This window comes from Salvelinus namaycush, chromosome 3 (assembly GCF_016432855.1).
Source record: "Salvelinus namaycush isolate Seneca chromosome 3, SaNama_1.0, whole genome shotgun sequence".
Classification (NCBI taxonomy): domain Eukaryota; kingdom Metazoa; phylum Chordata; class Actinopteri; order Salmoniformes; family Salmonidae; genus Salvelinus; species Salvelinus namaycush.
Genome location: NC_052309.1, coordinates 97,171,727 through 97,188,507, shown reverse-complemented (window position 1 = coordinate 97,188,507; position 16,781 = coordinate 97,171,727). Strand labels below are relative to the sequence as shown.

Below are 16,781 nucleotides of genomic sequence, written 5' to 3'. Positions count from 1 at the left end.
GGTGAGGATGCTAATGATGTCAGTGTTAATCCAGGTGAGGATGCAGCTCTGACAGCTAAGAGGAGAGTCTCTGCCAGCAAATTCAAAACACGGTCACTGGAAAGAAACCCATCCTACCACTCTCTGGGAAAATTGGAGCCCAGCAGCTTTTTCACCAAGAAGTCCTACTGCTCCAAACTCAAAACACAGTCTCTAGGCAGAAAGCCATCAATAGAAAACAAGCCATCAATGGACTCTCTTGGAAAACTGAAAGCAAACAGCTTGTTCACCAAGATGCTCGGCCTGAAGTCATTTGGTATATTCAAAACGCAGTCCCTGGACAGAAAGCCATCACTAGACAAGAATCCATCACTAGACTCCCTCGGAAAACTGGAATCCAGTAGCTCTTTCACCAAGGTATCCACCTCGAAGCCATGCAGCAGACTAAATATTCCCCATATTAGGCACCCATCTTTGGAGTCCATCCCATTTCTGCCTACAGACTCCACCTCCCATACCTTCCCATCCTGCAAACCCAAGCCCCCAGCTTCCACCTCCTACATCCTTCCATACTTCAGACCCAAGCCCAGCTCAGCCTTTGGTAAGTTAAACGCAGCCTAGGAGGCATCTCTTCTATTGAGAGGGTGGAGGCGTATCTGCGTCAATTAGCTTTCTTAAATATACGTAACTGAACTGACGTTTTGGTGAGGGCCAAGACCCTCCCACATGTCCTCTCTGTGGGGTTTCCCTGACATCTCCCTGCACAATTATCCTTCACTTCATTGTATTATATGTTTGTTGTATCTGTTTCTTTATGTTCTAGGGCTTGTGTATCTGTAACACGGTTTATCTCTGCCACAGCGGACCTAGGATTTGAACCTGCGTCCCAACAGCACAACATAAACACCCTTTGCTCCATTGATCAGTGGTCATGGTAATCAATCGTGCTGTTATTGTTCTACAGACATCAAGGCCCACTATGCCATGGTGCGCTCCAATCAGTTGGACTGCTCCATGAAGGGTTTGAAGGACCACAAGAGTAGGAACCTCCTCTGCCCGGTGCTGCAGAGCAAGCGTGTGGATTCTGCCGTCAAGAAGAACAAAAAAACAGGTAATGAAAGTCCACCTTGCACACCACCTTCATGATGGTTATACAGTGCCTTGCAAAAGTATTTATCCCCCTTGGTGTTTTTCAATTTTTTTTGCATTACAACCTGTAATTGAAATAGATTTTTATTTGGATTTAATGTAGTGGACATACACAAAATATTCCAAATTGGTTAAGTGAAATGAAAAAAAAAAATTGTTTCAAAAAAATTAAAACTGAAAAGTGGTGCGTGCATATGTATTCACCCCCTTTGCTATAAAGCCCCTAAATAATATCTGGTGCAATCAATTACCTTCAGAAGTCACATAATTAGTTAAGTAAAGTCCACCTGTGTGCAATCTAGGTGTCACATGATCTCAGTGTATATATACACCGGTTCTGAAAAGCCCCAGAGTCTGCAACACCACTAAGCAAGGGGCACCACCAAGCAAACGGCACCATGAAGACCAAGGAGCTCTCCAAACAGGTCAGGGACAAAGTTGTGGAGAAGTACAGATCAGGGTTGAGTTATAAAAAAATATTAGAAACTTTGAATATTCCACGGAGCACCATTAAATCCATTATTAAAATTGTTAAAGAATATGGCACCACAACAAACCTACCAAGAGAGTGCCACCCACCAAAACTCACGGACCAGGCAAGGAGGGCATTAATCAGAGAGGCAACCAAGAGACCAAAGATAACCCTGAAGGAGCTGCAAAGCTCCACAGCGGAGATTGGAATATCTGTCCATAGGACCACTTTAAGCCGTACACTCCACAGAGCTGGGCTTTACAGAAGAGTGGACAGAAAAAAGACATTGCTTAAAGAAAAAAAATAAGCAAACACGTTTGGTGTTCGCCAAAAGGCATGTGGGAGACTCCCCAAACATATGGAAGAAGGTACTCTGGTCAGATGAGACTAAAATGTAGCTTTTTGGACATCAAGGAAAACGCTATGTCTGGCACAAACCCAACACCTCTCATCACCCCGAGAACACCAACCCCACAGTGAAGCATGGTGGTGGCAGCATCATGCTGTGGGGATGTTTTTCCATCGGCAGGGACTGGGAAACTGGTCAGAATTGAAGGAATGATGGATGGCACTAAATACAGGGAAATTCTTGAGGGAAACCTGTTTCAGTCTTCCAGAGATTTGACTGGGACGGAGGTTCACCTTCCAGCAGGACAATGACCCTAAGCATACTGCTAAAGCAACACTCAAGTGATTTAAGGGGAAACATTTAACTGTATTGGAATGGCCTCGTCAAAGCCCAGGCCTCAATCCAATTGAGAATCTGTGGTGTGACTTAAAGATTGCTGTAGACCAGCAGAACCCATCCAACTTGAAGGAGCTGGAGCAGTTTTGCCTTGAAGAATGGGCAAAAATCCCAGTGGCTAGATGTGCCAAGCTTATAGAGACATACCCCAAGAGACTTTCAGCTGTAATTGCTGCAAAAGGTGGCTCTACAAAGTATTGACTTTGGGGGGGTGAATAGTTATTCATGCTCAAGTTTTCAGTTTTTTTGTCTTATTTCTTGTTTGTTTCACAAGAAAAAATATTTAGCATCTTCAAAGTGGTAGGCATGTTGTATAAATCAAATGATACAAACTCCCCAAAAATCTATTTTAATTCCAGGTTGTAAGGCAACAAAGTAGGAGAAATGCCAAGGGGGTGAATACTTTTGCAAGCCACTGTAGACACAGTTACAGGGGATGCTTTTCTGTTTGCAAATTTTTTTGTGAACATATTACTAAACATGCCATAGATCCAGGTTTCCCTAAAAAAATGACCCTAGATTTCTTATATCAAAGTTCTTCCTGGTTAAATAAAGGACTTTTTATATCAAGGTACTCCCTGGTTAAATAAAGGTTTCATTAAACTATAGATAGATGATATATAATGTTAATGATATTTCCATGGCATTCACCCTTTCACTCCTGTCTTGTGTCACTAGGGCGGGACAGCATATTAGACAATGAGACCTACATGGCCTGCATCACAGCCTTCTTGTCCCTGGCCAAGAGTGAATACACCATGGTGTCCAAAGTCTTCCCTCTGAACTGCTCCAATACCTTTGAAACTCTCATCCAGGTCAGAAGTGAAGGATATTAAAATGTGATGAATAAAATATTACAACTTTATTGTCAATGTCGACACAAATGTGGACATTTGCTTTTGGCTATTATAAGGCTTCACAGTGGCCAGATGATACACAAAACAAACATTTAATATGGGGAGCTCTTCATAATGGAGATCATTACAGGTGTATAACCATCATGTTTATATATACACATGGTTCTACATCTTACACTACCGGGGAGATGTGGCTGTAAGGTATCTTGATGATTCTAGTTGAAGTCTTGATGATGATTATAGTTTTAGACCAATGATGTCATTATGTACATGTCATGTACATGGTGTTATGTACATGGTGTTATGTACATGTTATGTATGTGGTGTTATGTACATAATCTGTCACTGCAGCACTTTTGTACTTTGTTTATGAGTTTATTTAATGGTCTTGAGAATGATGTGCTCATGAGGGTGTTTAATGTCTGTTTTTATGTGGTGAAGCCGAAGACAAATGTCCACTTTGCGTGGACAATAAAGTTGTTCTAATTTGTAATTGTAATCTTATTTCCTTCAGGTGGCTCTGAACCAGCTGATCCAGAATGGGGAGAACATTGTGTCCTCTGTCAGACGAGCCTGTTCACGTCACGACTACACAGCCCTCGTCACCATGTTACCTGTCCTGGGCCGTCTCCTGGAGGAGGACAAAGAGTTTAACACATTACTAAAGGTGCCATATAATCCTGAGAGGACAGTTTAAAGTTGAGCTTTCTCTCTATTGTTGTGTGCTCAGGGGGGTGTCATGGTCGGCGGGGGTCATGGAGAGGGTCATGGTCAGTGGCGGTCATGGTCATGGGGGTCAGGGTTGGAGTCTTGGTTGGGGTCAGGAGGTGTCATGGTCAGCGGGGTTGGGGTCAGGGGGTGGTCATGGTTGGGGTCATGCTCAGGGGTGGGGTCAGGGTTGTCATGGTCTGGGGAGTCAGGGTCAGGGGTTGTAATGGTCAGGAGGGGTCAGGGTTGGGGTAAATTCTATTTCAATACCAGTCAATTCAGAAAGTTAACCAAATTCCAATTCCAAACTTTCCTCCTTGAAAAGCATGGAAGAGAATTGGAATTTCAGTGTTCCTGAATTGTCTGGAATTGGGGTCAGTATACTGAGGGAAATGTACAGTGGTGGCCAAAAGTTTTGAGAATGACACAAATATACATTTTCACAAAGTCTGCTGCCTCAGTTTGTATGATGGCAATTTGCATATACTCCAGAATGTTATGAAGAGTGATCAGATGAATTGCATTTAATTGCAAAGCCCCTCTTTGCCATGCAAATGAACTGAATCCCCCAAAAACATTTCCACTGCATTCCAGCCCTGCCACTAAAGGACCAGCTGACATCATGTCAGTGATTCTCTTGTTAACACAGGTGTGAGTGTTGACGAGGACAAGGCTGGAGATCACTCTGTCATGCTGATTGAGTTCGAATAACAGACTGGAAGCTTCAAAAGGAGGGTGGTGCTTGGAATCACTGTTCTTCCTCTGTCAGCCATGGTTACATGGAAGGAAACACGTGCCGTCATCATTACTTTGCACAAAAAGGGCTTCACAGGCAAGAATATTGCTGCCAGTAAGATTGCACCTAAATCAACCATTTATCGGATCATCAAGAACGTCAAGGAGAGCGGTTCAATTGTTGTTCAATTGTTTCTTGGGCTTCAGGGCGCCCAAGAAAGTCCAGCAAGCGCCAGGACCGTCTCCTAAACGATTCAGCTGCGGGATCGGGGCACCACCAGGACAGAGCTTGCTCAGGAATGGTAGCAGGTAGGTGTGAGTGCATCTGCACGCACAGTGAAGCGAAGACTTTTGGAGGATGGCCTGGTGTCAAGAAGGGCAGCAAAGAAGCCACTTCTCTCCAGGAAAAACATCAGGGACAGACTGATATTCTGCAAAAGGTACGGGGATTGGACTGCTGAGGACTGAGGTAAAGTCATTTTCTCTGATGAATCCCCTTTCCGATTGTTTGGGGCATCTGGAAAAAAGCTTGTCCGGAGAAGATAAGGTGAGCTCTACAATCAGTCCTGTGTCATGCCAACAGTAAAGCATCCTGAGACCATTCATGTGTGGGGTTGCTTCTCAGCCAAGGGAGTGGGCTCACTCACAATTTTGCCTAAGAACACAGCCATGAATAAAGAATGGTACCAACACATCCTCCAAGAGCGACTTCTCCCAACCATCCAGGAACAGTTTGGTGACGAACAATGCCTTTTCCAGCATGATGGAGCACCTTGCTATAAGGCAAAAGTGATAACTAAGTGGCTTGGGGAACAAAACATCAATATTTTGGGTCTATGGCCAGGAAACTCCCCAGACCTTAATCCCATTGAGAAGTTGTGGTCAATCCTCAAGAGACGGGTGGAAAAACAAAAACCTACAAATTCCAAGCATTGATTATGCAAGAATTGGCTGCCATCAGTCAGGATGTGGCCCAGAAGTTAATTGACAGCATGCCAGGGCGGATTGCAAATATTGACTCTTTGCATCAACTTCATGTAATTGTCAATAAAAGCCTTTGACACTTATGAAATGCTTGTAATTATACTTCAGTATTCCATAGTAACATCTGACAAAAATAACTAAAGACACTGAGGCAGCAGACTTTGTGAAAATTAATATTTGTGTCATTCTCAAAACTTTTGGCCACGACTGTATTATTATGGCTGACTGTGTGATGTCATGTATCATATTCCCTGTCAGTGCACAACAAGCGGCACCTTGGCCAAGCTTTCCAAACTCGTTACATCTATGAAGACCCTGGCAGCCAGAGCACTGAAGGATTTTTCTGCTCACGTCAAGGTACGACATTCTAACCACTCAAAGATTGTTTTAGTTGGAAGGACTTTCAAATATTTCATCATCCAGCAAGGAAACCTCAGGAAACCTGACTGGATCGTTGTAATAATATTATTTCATCAGACAGTCGGCTGAGTTTCCCAAAAGCTTCATAGCACTGAGATTTTTTGGGGCGTGATTGCATACATTCCTATAACGTAAAATGATCTGGAAGCTTTGAGAAACTCAACCCCAAATTGTAATTTTCCCCTTTCTCTCACAGAGCAACCCTGATAGGGAGAGTATGTCCAAGGATGGAACGGTTCATGAATTCAACAGCAATGTAAAAACTCTCTTTTCTGATGTTTCATGTCCATCAGTTTCCATTGAATGAAGTGAATCTGTAATGCTGATGTGCTTACTGAGTAAAGACACGGGTGTTCTGTTCCAGAGGGGGTTTGTTTCCTTATATTGTTGTATCATGGGATACTAGACAGAAGACACATGTCTGTTTCTCACTAAATATAGAATCAAGTATATTTTATTTTTTATCCCATTTGAACTGACCTAACTAAAGATGTCTAATATGTTAATTGTTCTCTTACTGTCTCCAGACAATTCTATTCCTGCAGCAGTTGCTGTCCTTTGCAGATGTTGTTCGGTCCATCCTTTATCCTCATGATGTAGACAGTGACACAGTAACTATGGAGGTGTCCAGTAGTGTTCAGGTGGACGTTCAACATGACACTGGTACGGAGTCTTTCTCTTTGTTTATTAGATAGAGTTTTCGGTTACAAAACTAGATGGTTATTAGATGGTTGGTTTTTCCTCATTGAGATAAGATGTGTAGATATAGAATAGTTTTGTTCACCAGATGCAGATGAATCAGAAGAACAGCCATCAGACAGTCAGGAGTCCAAGGGGAATGACAATCAGAGAGCACTGAGTCCTTATGTCTGTGAGTGTTCAACATGGCTGTGTCTAATATCCAGAATGACACCTTTGACAAGGGCAAGACGCTGAACCGTTGGGTCTTAAGGCGTCCGCATGCTTCAGTTCAGCTGGCGGCTAGCCAAAGTCGAGTGGGCTCGCATACCTTCGCTTAAAAATGAGAAAAAAGTGGCAGTAGTATGGTTTGTCCATTTTGAGACACCGTAGCCAGTTTACACTTCCCCAAAATAATCAAATAAAATTTTATTGGTCACATACACATGGTTAGCAGATGTTAATGCGAATGTAGCGAAATACTTGTGCTTGTAGTTCTGACAGTGCAGTAATATCTAACAAGTAATCTAACAAATTCACAACAACTACCTTATACACACAAATGTAAAGGGATGAATAAGAATATGTACATATAAATATATGGATGAGCGATGGCGTGCGGCATAGGCAAGATGCAGTAGATATAGTGTAGAATACAGTATATACATAGGAGATGAGTAATGTAAGACATGTAGACATTGTTAAAGTGGAATTATCTAAAGTGACTAGTGATACCTTTATTAAATCCATTTATTACATTTATTAAAGTGGCAAGAGATTTGAGTCTGTATGTTGGCAGCAGCCACTCTATGTTAGTGATGGCTGTTTAACAGTCTGATGGCCTTGAGATAGAAGCTGTTTTTCAGTCTCTCGGTCCCAGCTTTGATGCACCTGTACTGACCTCACCTTCTGGATGATAGCGGGGTGAACAGGCAGTGGCTCAAGTAGTTGTTGTCCTTGATGATCTTTTTTGGCCGTCCTGTGTCATCGGGTGGTGTAGGTGTCCTGGAGGGAAGGTAGTTTGCCTCCGGTGATGCGTTGTGCAGACCACACCACCCTCTGGAGAGCCTTACGGTTGTGGGCGGAGCAGTTTCCGTACCAGGCGATGATACTGCCCGACAGGATGCTCTTGATTGTGCATCTGTAAAAGTTTGAGTGTTTTAGGTGACAAACCAAATTTCTAGTCAGAATGAATCTAAGATAGCTCAAGAATTCTGTCATTAATTTGCACGCTTTTGCAGAGATCTTAGTTGTGCAACTTTACATCTAACTAAGATGTTTGGTGCAGTGTTTCTCAATGAAAAAATATAAATAAAAACGAGTCATCTCTCATTGAATGACAACAAAGTCTTTACTGAAGAATCCCTACTATTGACCAATCACCGCCGAAGGGGCGTAGACTTCAGCTACTGACTTCAGCCTGCCTCAAGAAAAAAATGTGTGTGCCCGAACAACTGAAAAAACCCTTACCGAAGTACAAAACGAAGAAAAACGTCACAAAATGTTGTCATAATATATGCATAAACTCTTCTGAACTGTTTCGGCTGGGAAGCATGCAGACGCCTTTAAGCTAAGGCAATATGCTGGCTTCTGGCTTTTGGCTCCAATGAAAGCACATTTGATACTGGAGGTCCCATACTGGCAAAAAATGTAATCTCCTTTCACCCCTGATTGTGAGTCAGAATCAGCCACAGGTGGTGTTTAGTTCAAGTGCCTTGACTGCCCCCATGTGGTGGCTATGTGGTTTTACATGAGGAACCTTGACTGCCCCCATGTGGTGGCTTTGTGGTTTTACATGATGTTTATGATTTCCCTTCTCCAGGTAAGGTGCTGGAGCATCTCCAGTACAACCTACAGAGTAAGGCCAAGGTGTACGAGGACCACGCTCTCGGGGCCATCTTCCTCCTCAACAACTACAACTACATCCTCAAGTCAATGAAGAAGTAGGCCCTCTCTTTGTACATTTCCAAAGTGTGTGTTAGCTGTAATACACAGTGTGGATGAACCGTTGCTTGAGTCTGGCATTAGGGCCTTGCACATTAATGAACAGGGTGTTGTGGAAAAATTCTTACACAGGGACACTCGAAGTGAATCTTAAATGAATCATTGTTTATTGTCAGCGCGCTGGAGAGGTTCCAACCAACTCAATGCACCATAGAACACATGTCAATCAGGAGCTCTACTGGGGCAGTCCCAGCCCAATGCACCATAGAACATGTCAATCAGGAGCTCTACTGGGGCAGTCCCAGCCCAATGCACCATAGAACACATGTCAATCAGGAGCTCTGCTGGGGCAGTCCCAGCTCAATGCACCATAGTACACATGTCAATCAGGAGCTCTGCTGGGGCAGTCCCAGCCCAATGCACCATAGAACATGTCAATCAGGAGCTCTGCTGGGGCAGTCCCAGCTCAATGCACCATAGAACACATGTCAATCAGGAGCTCTGCTGGGGCAGTCCCAGCTCAATGCACCATAGTACACATGTCAATCAGGAGCTCTACTGGGGCAGTCCCAGCCCAATGCACCATAGAACACATGTCAATCAGGAGCTCTGCTGGGGCAGTCCCAGCTCAATGCACCATAGTACACATGTTTAATCAGGAGCTCTGCTGGGGCAGTCCCAGCTCAATGCACCATAGTACACGTGTCAATCAGGAGTTCTGCTGGGGCAGTCCCAGCCCAATGCACCATAGAACACATGTCAATCAGGAGCTCTGCTGGGGCAGTCCCAGCCCAATGCACCATAGAACATGTCAATCAGGAGCTCTGCTGGGGCAGTCCCAGCTCAATGCACCATAGTACACATGTCAATCAGGAGCTCTGCTGGGGCAGTCCCAGCTCAATGCACCATAGTACACATGTTTAATCAGGAGCTCTGCTGGGGCAGTCCCAGCTCAATGCACCATAGTACACGTGTCAATCAGGAGTTCTGCTGGGGCAGTCCCAGCCCAATGCACCATAGAACACATGTCAATCAGGAGCTCTGCTGGGGCAGTCCCAGCCCAATGCACCATAGTACACATGTCAATCAGGAGCTCTGCTGGGGCAGTCCCAGCTCAATGCACCATAGTACACATGTCAATCAGGAGCTCTGCTGGGGCAGTCCCAGCTCAATGCACCATAGTACACATGTCAATCAGGAGCTCTGCTGGGGCAGTCCCAGCTCAATGCACCATAGTACACATGTCAATCAGGAGCTCTGCTGGGGCAGTCCCAGCTCAATGCACCATAGTACACATGTCAATCAGGAGCTCTGCTGGGGCAGTCCCAGCTCAATGCACCATAGTACACATGTCAATCAGGAGCTCTGCTGGGGCAGTCCCAGCTCAATGCACCATAGTACACACGTCAATCAGGAGCTCTGCTGGGGCAGTCCCAGCAGTTGTCTTATATACGACTATACACAGACAAGTTATATTTGCATGATTTAGCATAATTCATTAATCATTACCGTCTTGTTTCATTCATGTGACCGGTCAATACTGTTTCATAACATGTGACCGACCAATACTGTTTCATAACATGTGACAGACCAACACCTCACGAGGATTCTTTCTCTCTAAGCTGAGACCTTGAAATGGAGATATATTTTGTTTGTTCTCAAAACACAGTCGTTTGTTCTCAAAACACGATCTGGGCGTACTGCCAAATTGCAGCTACTGATAGGTGATTTGTACAGTCTGCCACTTGCATGAACACAGAAATTGGTTTATAGAACAGCAGATGAATAGAACACAGAAATGAGTTACAAGAAAAGCACAAACATTAATATTCCCATTACAAGGGTCATGTTCATTAGGCAACAAATGGAAGAAAACAGTCAAACAGGGAGGGGAGGGACCATCGGGACTTAAGAAATGAAAAACGCACATTTTATTTTTCAGTTACAAAACATTTTAAAACTTTCTGTGGCGTGCCCTAATGAATACGAACCTGGTCATGCAGTTTACCAGAACGCGTTCCAGAACAGTCCGGAACTATAATAAATCTTTATTTGAGACATTAGAGATCCCTAAAGTTGCGATATTAACTAGGCCTACACAACATAATGATCACTCAAAGTGACCTACATTTTGACTTTCCATGTACTTTAGTTCAGTGTTGTAAGTGAATTTGTCACAGCTCACAGGGGTTATGACAGGGACATCTACCTGCAGGTCATCTCTGTTTGAAGTGGTTAAAACCAGCGGCAGGGATCCGGAGGTTGAGTACGGGGAACTGATTGAGCAACAGAAGCAGGCGTACCAGCACAGGTGAGGGACCAGGAATCCAGAGGAGGAAGAAGGGAGTGATGGAATCTAACATTGTCTAACATTAGTCCTGATCATTATGTATTATTAGACGAGACTAGCTGCCTCCTGCTAGCCTGAAATCCACAGCCTTTTCTGCTAACATTCCACTCTTTGTACTCCCTGTCATTGCTAAAACATGTTTTGCATGACAAGGAGTGGAATGATGACAGGAACAGATTGGTAACCAGGTTAGCATACTGCCCTTATGGCCGGGGAATCATTGTAAATCATTAAATGCAACTTCCTCTTCAAAATGATATTCATCTGTTCAGTTTTTCGGTCTCTGGATATGCTGCTAATATTGTCAACTCTGGAATATTTTAAAAACACCCTATTTCCTGTGAGATCCTGGCACTTGCTTTCCCTTGGAAATCTAATGTTTTGAATCAAATTCCCCCCTCTCCGGTGTGAGTTGACTAATCTACCAGCTCATGTTTGTTGCCTAGGTTTACAATATTATAATATAGATTTTATGGTGGTCATACATGCTCATGACAAGTGTTATAATGCATTGTAACTGCATCAAAATGCATTGTAACTGCATCATAATGCATTATAACTGCATCAAAATGCATGATCCCGGCATTATAACTGCATCATAATGCATGATACATGCAGGCTTTAAGTGAAGCGTTACCATTACTTCACACGGGGACAATGCTACGTTAAATCAAGTATCTTATGCTACAACTCAAATACAATTGTATTTGTTACATGCTTCGTAAACAACAGGTGTAGACGAACAGTGAAATGTTTGCTTGCGGGACCATCCCAACACTGCTGAGAGAAATAATACGAAAATAATAACAGGAGGAATAAATCCACAATGAGTAACGATAACTTGGCTGTATATACGGAGTACCAGTACCAAGTCCATGTGTAGGGGTACAATGTAATTGAGGTAGAGAATAAACAGTAACAGCAGTGTATTCCATAAGTCAAAAGAGTTCATGCAAAAAGTGCCAATGGAGATAGTCCTTGTACCTATTGGTTAACTATTTAGCAGTCTTATGGCTTGGGGGGTAAAGCTGTTCAGGCTTGTTGGTTCCAGACTTGTGGGCAGTCCAATAAATGATTATGCTACTGAACATGACTGATCTGTGCAGTGAATGTGTGCTGCTTGTGTGTTGCAGTTGGTTGAAGGTGACCGAGTGCCTGACTGAAAAGAATCTGCCCACCTTTAAGCCAGGTGACAAGGTGAGGGTAGATGTTTTGATACTGTATATTCAATTAAAAAGGATATTTCTCAAATTACACTATCTACCTTTAAGTGGATTTGCTTGTTGTTTTATTCAAACCTAATCACACCTTTTCTATTCTTCATATGTCATCACCATCGGGCTTCAGTTGAAAGAAAAAGACTGTCAGGTGATTAAAGACAAGTTCAAGGTAAGGCAAGGAGGCCAGATTCCTCCATGTACCTAAAGGATCTGTTTCAGTACTAGTGATGGGGTGGGGGGGGGTCGATACAGATACATATCGAGATATTATCTTTGACGATATATCGTATCGTTTTGACAATATTGCAATATTATATTTGTGCTAGTTGGCTGTACCTGCACCAAAACTCCAGTATTTTTCCTTCATAGCTTGTTCTCCATCTTCATTTTAAATAAGGCGCCAATTTATTAGGGAAACAATTTGTCAGCACTTTTTTATTTCCATGACTGATCAAAACTAGTTTTCTCATGTCTCTCTCTCGTCTCTCTGCAGCAGATATATGGTGAGAAATATGTTTGGAACATCGAATCGCAATAAAATCACAGTATCGAATTGCAAAACAAATAGAATCATGAGAATCACAATACATATAGAATCATGAGAATCACAATACAAATAGAATCATGAGAATCACAATACATTGAGAATCGTAATACATAACATATTGGCATCTAAGTTACGTGATAATATGGTATCGTGAGGTCCCTGGCAATTTCCAGCCCTAGTCAGTACCATCTCTACACAACAACCCTTATTCATACTCACAAACAGAATGATCACAAACGTCTAAACCCAACATGTCAGCTTATTTTATATTTTTTTTAGATGTTATATATTTTATGACTGCTGCAAGATGAATTGCCTCTTTGAGGACATTAAAGTTTTCTGAATCTGAATGTCAGCTTAGGGCTCGTATTTATGGGGCACCGTTTGTAACATGCTATATTTATGGACACCAAAGATTGTATGTTAGCATTTTCTGTTACAAAACAGTGCCCCCATATGTGATAACATGATGGTCCAAAAACTTTTTCTATGACCTTTGACATCGTGTCGTCCAGAGCTTCAACGAGGGCCTGGAGGAACTGTATAAGGCTCAGAAGGCGTGGGCCATCCCAGACAGAGAGCAGCGCCAGGCCATCTGTCAGGCCCAGAGAGAGATGGTGTCCAAGGCCTACACAGCCTTTCTGCTGAGGGGAGTCATGGCATATCACATAGCTTATTACTGGAGACTGCTGCTGAATTCAGAATCAACCCCTATTCCATAGCCCCTATTCCCTCGCCCTTACTCCCTATACCCTATTCCCTAGCCCGTATTCCCTATCCCATACTCCCTAGCCCTTACTCACTAGCCCCTATTCTCAAGCCCCTACTCCCTAGCCCTTACTCCATATTCACTAGACCCTATTTACCAGCCCCTACCACTCATGTAGATCTGAGCGGATTGGATGGATAAAAGCATTATGGTAATACCTTCATCTTGCCTTCTGATTGGCCTAGTGAAAATGTTGTCGTATTGCTTCTACCTATCCAATCCTCTTAGATCTGCTAGGGAATAGGGGGTCCATTTGGAATTCAGCACACAGGTGGTTGAATAACTGATGCTTTTCAAATACTGTAGGTGAAACATGTATGTTTGGTCTCTATGTACAAGACATTTTTTTTATTCAGCACTGTTCAATAGTGATGTGCAGTAAGAATGTCATACAGAACGCTGGTACAGGGATATTCCTTTATTATGGTCCTTTACCTGTACTTTACACAGATGTGACCATGCTGATTTCTCCAAACACCCTGAGAGGTACCACAAATACAGCCCAGCGCAGGTGGAGGAGATGATCGTGAAACTATTTGATATCTCATCCTGAGGTTGAGAACCTGCTTAGATAGGAGATAATATAAGGCCTTCACACTGCCTCTATAGGAAATAACACACTGTTGATTTGTTTCCACACTACTAATACTACAGCTACAGTCCCCATTACATGTATTCATTAGAGTTCTAAGGTTCTATTCTGGGGGATTATAGCACTTCAGTCCCCATTACATGTATTCATTAGAGTTCTAAGGTTCTATTCTGGGGGATTATAATGCTACAGTCCCCATTACATGTATTCATTAGAGTTCTAAGGTTCTATTCTGGGGGATTATAGCACTTCAGTCCCCATTACATGTATTCATTAGAGTTCTAAGGTTCTATTCTGGGGGATTATAATGCTTCAGTCCCCATTACATGTATTCATTAGAGTTCTAGGGCTCTATTCTGGGGGATTATAATGCTTCAGTCCCCATTACATGTATTCATTAGAGTTCTAGGGCTCTATTCTGGGGGATTATAGCACTACAGTCCCTGTTACATTTATTCATTAGAGTCCTAATTGCTAAATGTATTATTCCACATGACTGGCTAGTTCTAAACATGTTTAAATAAATATTGTTAAAGCTCTACTTAAGAATAAACACATTTATTTATTTTACCCAGAAACTCAAAACAACTAGCTTTTTGTTAGTGCTCGCAAAATTTCTGAAGACCCAAATACACCAATATTTATTGAAATATGGTTGTTAAAAGCGAATAAAGAATTTATGACCAGAAATCTAATTGGTTGATCTGACATTCAGAACCAAAGGAGAAATATAAAATGACAACTGCGTAAACAATGAGGACAGTGAGATAGATACAGAAACAGATCAAGTCCACTTTGTTGGCAAAGCAAAGGTGTATAGCTTTTTTCTGGTCTTGTGCAGCCATTTTGTTGAGAAATTTCACCACCTTCTGGAGGGCTGTATTCTCTTCCTCTGAGGCTTTAATATCAGACTTGGATTCTAGACAAAAGTAAATGAGAGAAAAAAGGATAAACTATTATTAATATAACATGATTAAATAAAGATGTAAAATGACATCGTTTTCAGTGACAGATTAAAGATCAAATGGCGTAGCTGGCCAGACCAGCGTACACGCAAGACAAATGATGGTAACAAGAAAATATGCTGGGAAAGACATCAACTGCATGCTCTAACTGCAGCTAAGGGTAAGAATGAAAAGGTTGTGCATCAATAAAATACAACGAATAGTTTATGGTGATGAAAGTAATTTATGGGGTACCAAGTAAAACTGGTTGCAATAACATCATTATGACATCATGGTCAGGTTATAACTGATTGTATAATGATGTTTTGTTAATGTCTTTTGCAACCATAAAAATATATCTTGCTCTGTGGGTAACTGAGATGAGGGAAGAATGAAAAAGTTTACCCTCTGTGTCTTTAAGCAGCGAATCTTTGGACTTGGAGAGGCTGCAGGGCCGGAGAGTGCCACACTTAGCCAGACGTGTGAGCACCATAGACTGCAACGTGCTCATCACCAGGATGACCAAACAGAAACAGAAGTGCTTTCCTATGGAGAACAACGAGAGAGAGAGATGTGTGAATGTTATATGGTGGCAGAGAGGTACTGTATACATGAAACCGACATCAGTACGCTGCTAACAGTATAGCTTCCTTTACTGTCCCTGTAACATACCGGGCTGGAAATAGTGAAACTCTGCTCGCAACGGATCAATAGGATCACTGTTGCTGTTCAGGATCATTGCTCCCAAACACATGTGACCGTTTTCCTTGACAACATACCACACAATTGAGTTACAGAAAAATATCAAATTTGATAGCTCCCGTGGCGACATTTCAAGCTAGCTGTGAAATAAGCTTATGGAACGTTCTTAACTCTGTTACATAAACACCCGTTACAACAAAATGCTGTTTCATTCTGGTGCATTACACACAGGACACTCACGGATGATGGGGCTGCACTGGCCTCCTCCAGGCAGTAGGTCGTTGAGGATGATGAGGAACATGATGAAGCTGAGAACCAGTGTAACCTTGAATGAGATACGCTCGCCCCCTCCCAGCGGCAGGGCGAAGCTCACCACATCTGCCACAATGATCAGTATACTGGGCAGGACCAGGGACATAAATGGGTTTTCGGACCGCATTTTCAGTGACACCTGTGAAGACAGATGGGTAGGCAAGAGAGAAATAATTTGTTTGAGTACTTGCATCTAAACGTATAGCATTTGTTTAAAGTTGAAAGGGAAGAGCATTACATTCCAAAATCAGACAGATGTTTTCAGAACTCAAAAGAAGCCGTATGTCAATGAATCCACATCCTTCACCATCGGTTGTGCAGATCCAACTGCCTTAACCCCAAATTAATGGGAAAAGAAACGCACTGCAAATTTGGACTGCAAATCTTTTTTCATTCATTTGGAATTGTGGCATGTAGCTGGATCTACACAATAGATAGCCTGGGATGTGTATTTATCTCAACGGAACACTACTTATGAAAGGTATGAAAACATCAGATACATTTTTATTTAAGTGTATTGTATTTTTTCGGTGTAAATGTTTAAGCTTTGCCCTTCAAAATAGGAAGAGTAAAGTATCTTTACATGTCCCCCCAAAAAACTACTGAAATCACCCGGAGCACTCACTAACCAAAAGATAGTTGCGATCATCTCTGCCTCCTTTAGCATCGAGTTT

At 42.5% G+C, this 16,781-nt stretch overlaps 1 protein-coding gene across 1 annotated transcript; it reads left to right on the top strand.

The window, feature by feature from the left end:
• Positions 1-228: 228 nt before the first annotated feature.
• On the top strand, positions 229-16,399 carry LOC120044157 (exocyst complex component 7-like). Its single transcript, XM_038988739.1, has 12 exons — positions 229-295; positions 482-580; positions 944-1,090; positions 3,024-3,160; positions 3,717-3,869; positions 5,888-5,986; positions 6,246-6,305; positions 6,577-6,712; positions 8,550-8,670; positions 12,155-12,218; positions 12,369-12,410; positions 13,304-16,399. Exons 1-12 carry the CDS (start codon positions 229-231, stop codon positions 13,508-13,510), a joined length of 1,332 nt encoding a protein of 443 aa, XP_038844667.1. The 3' UTR covers positions 13,511-16,399.
• Positions 16,400-16,781: the final 382 nt, after the last annotated feature.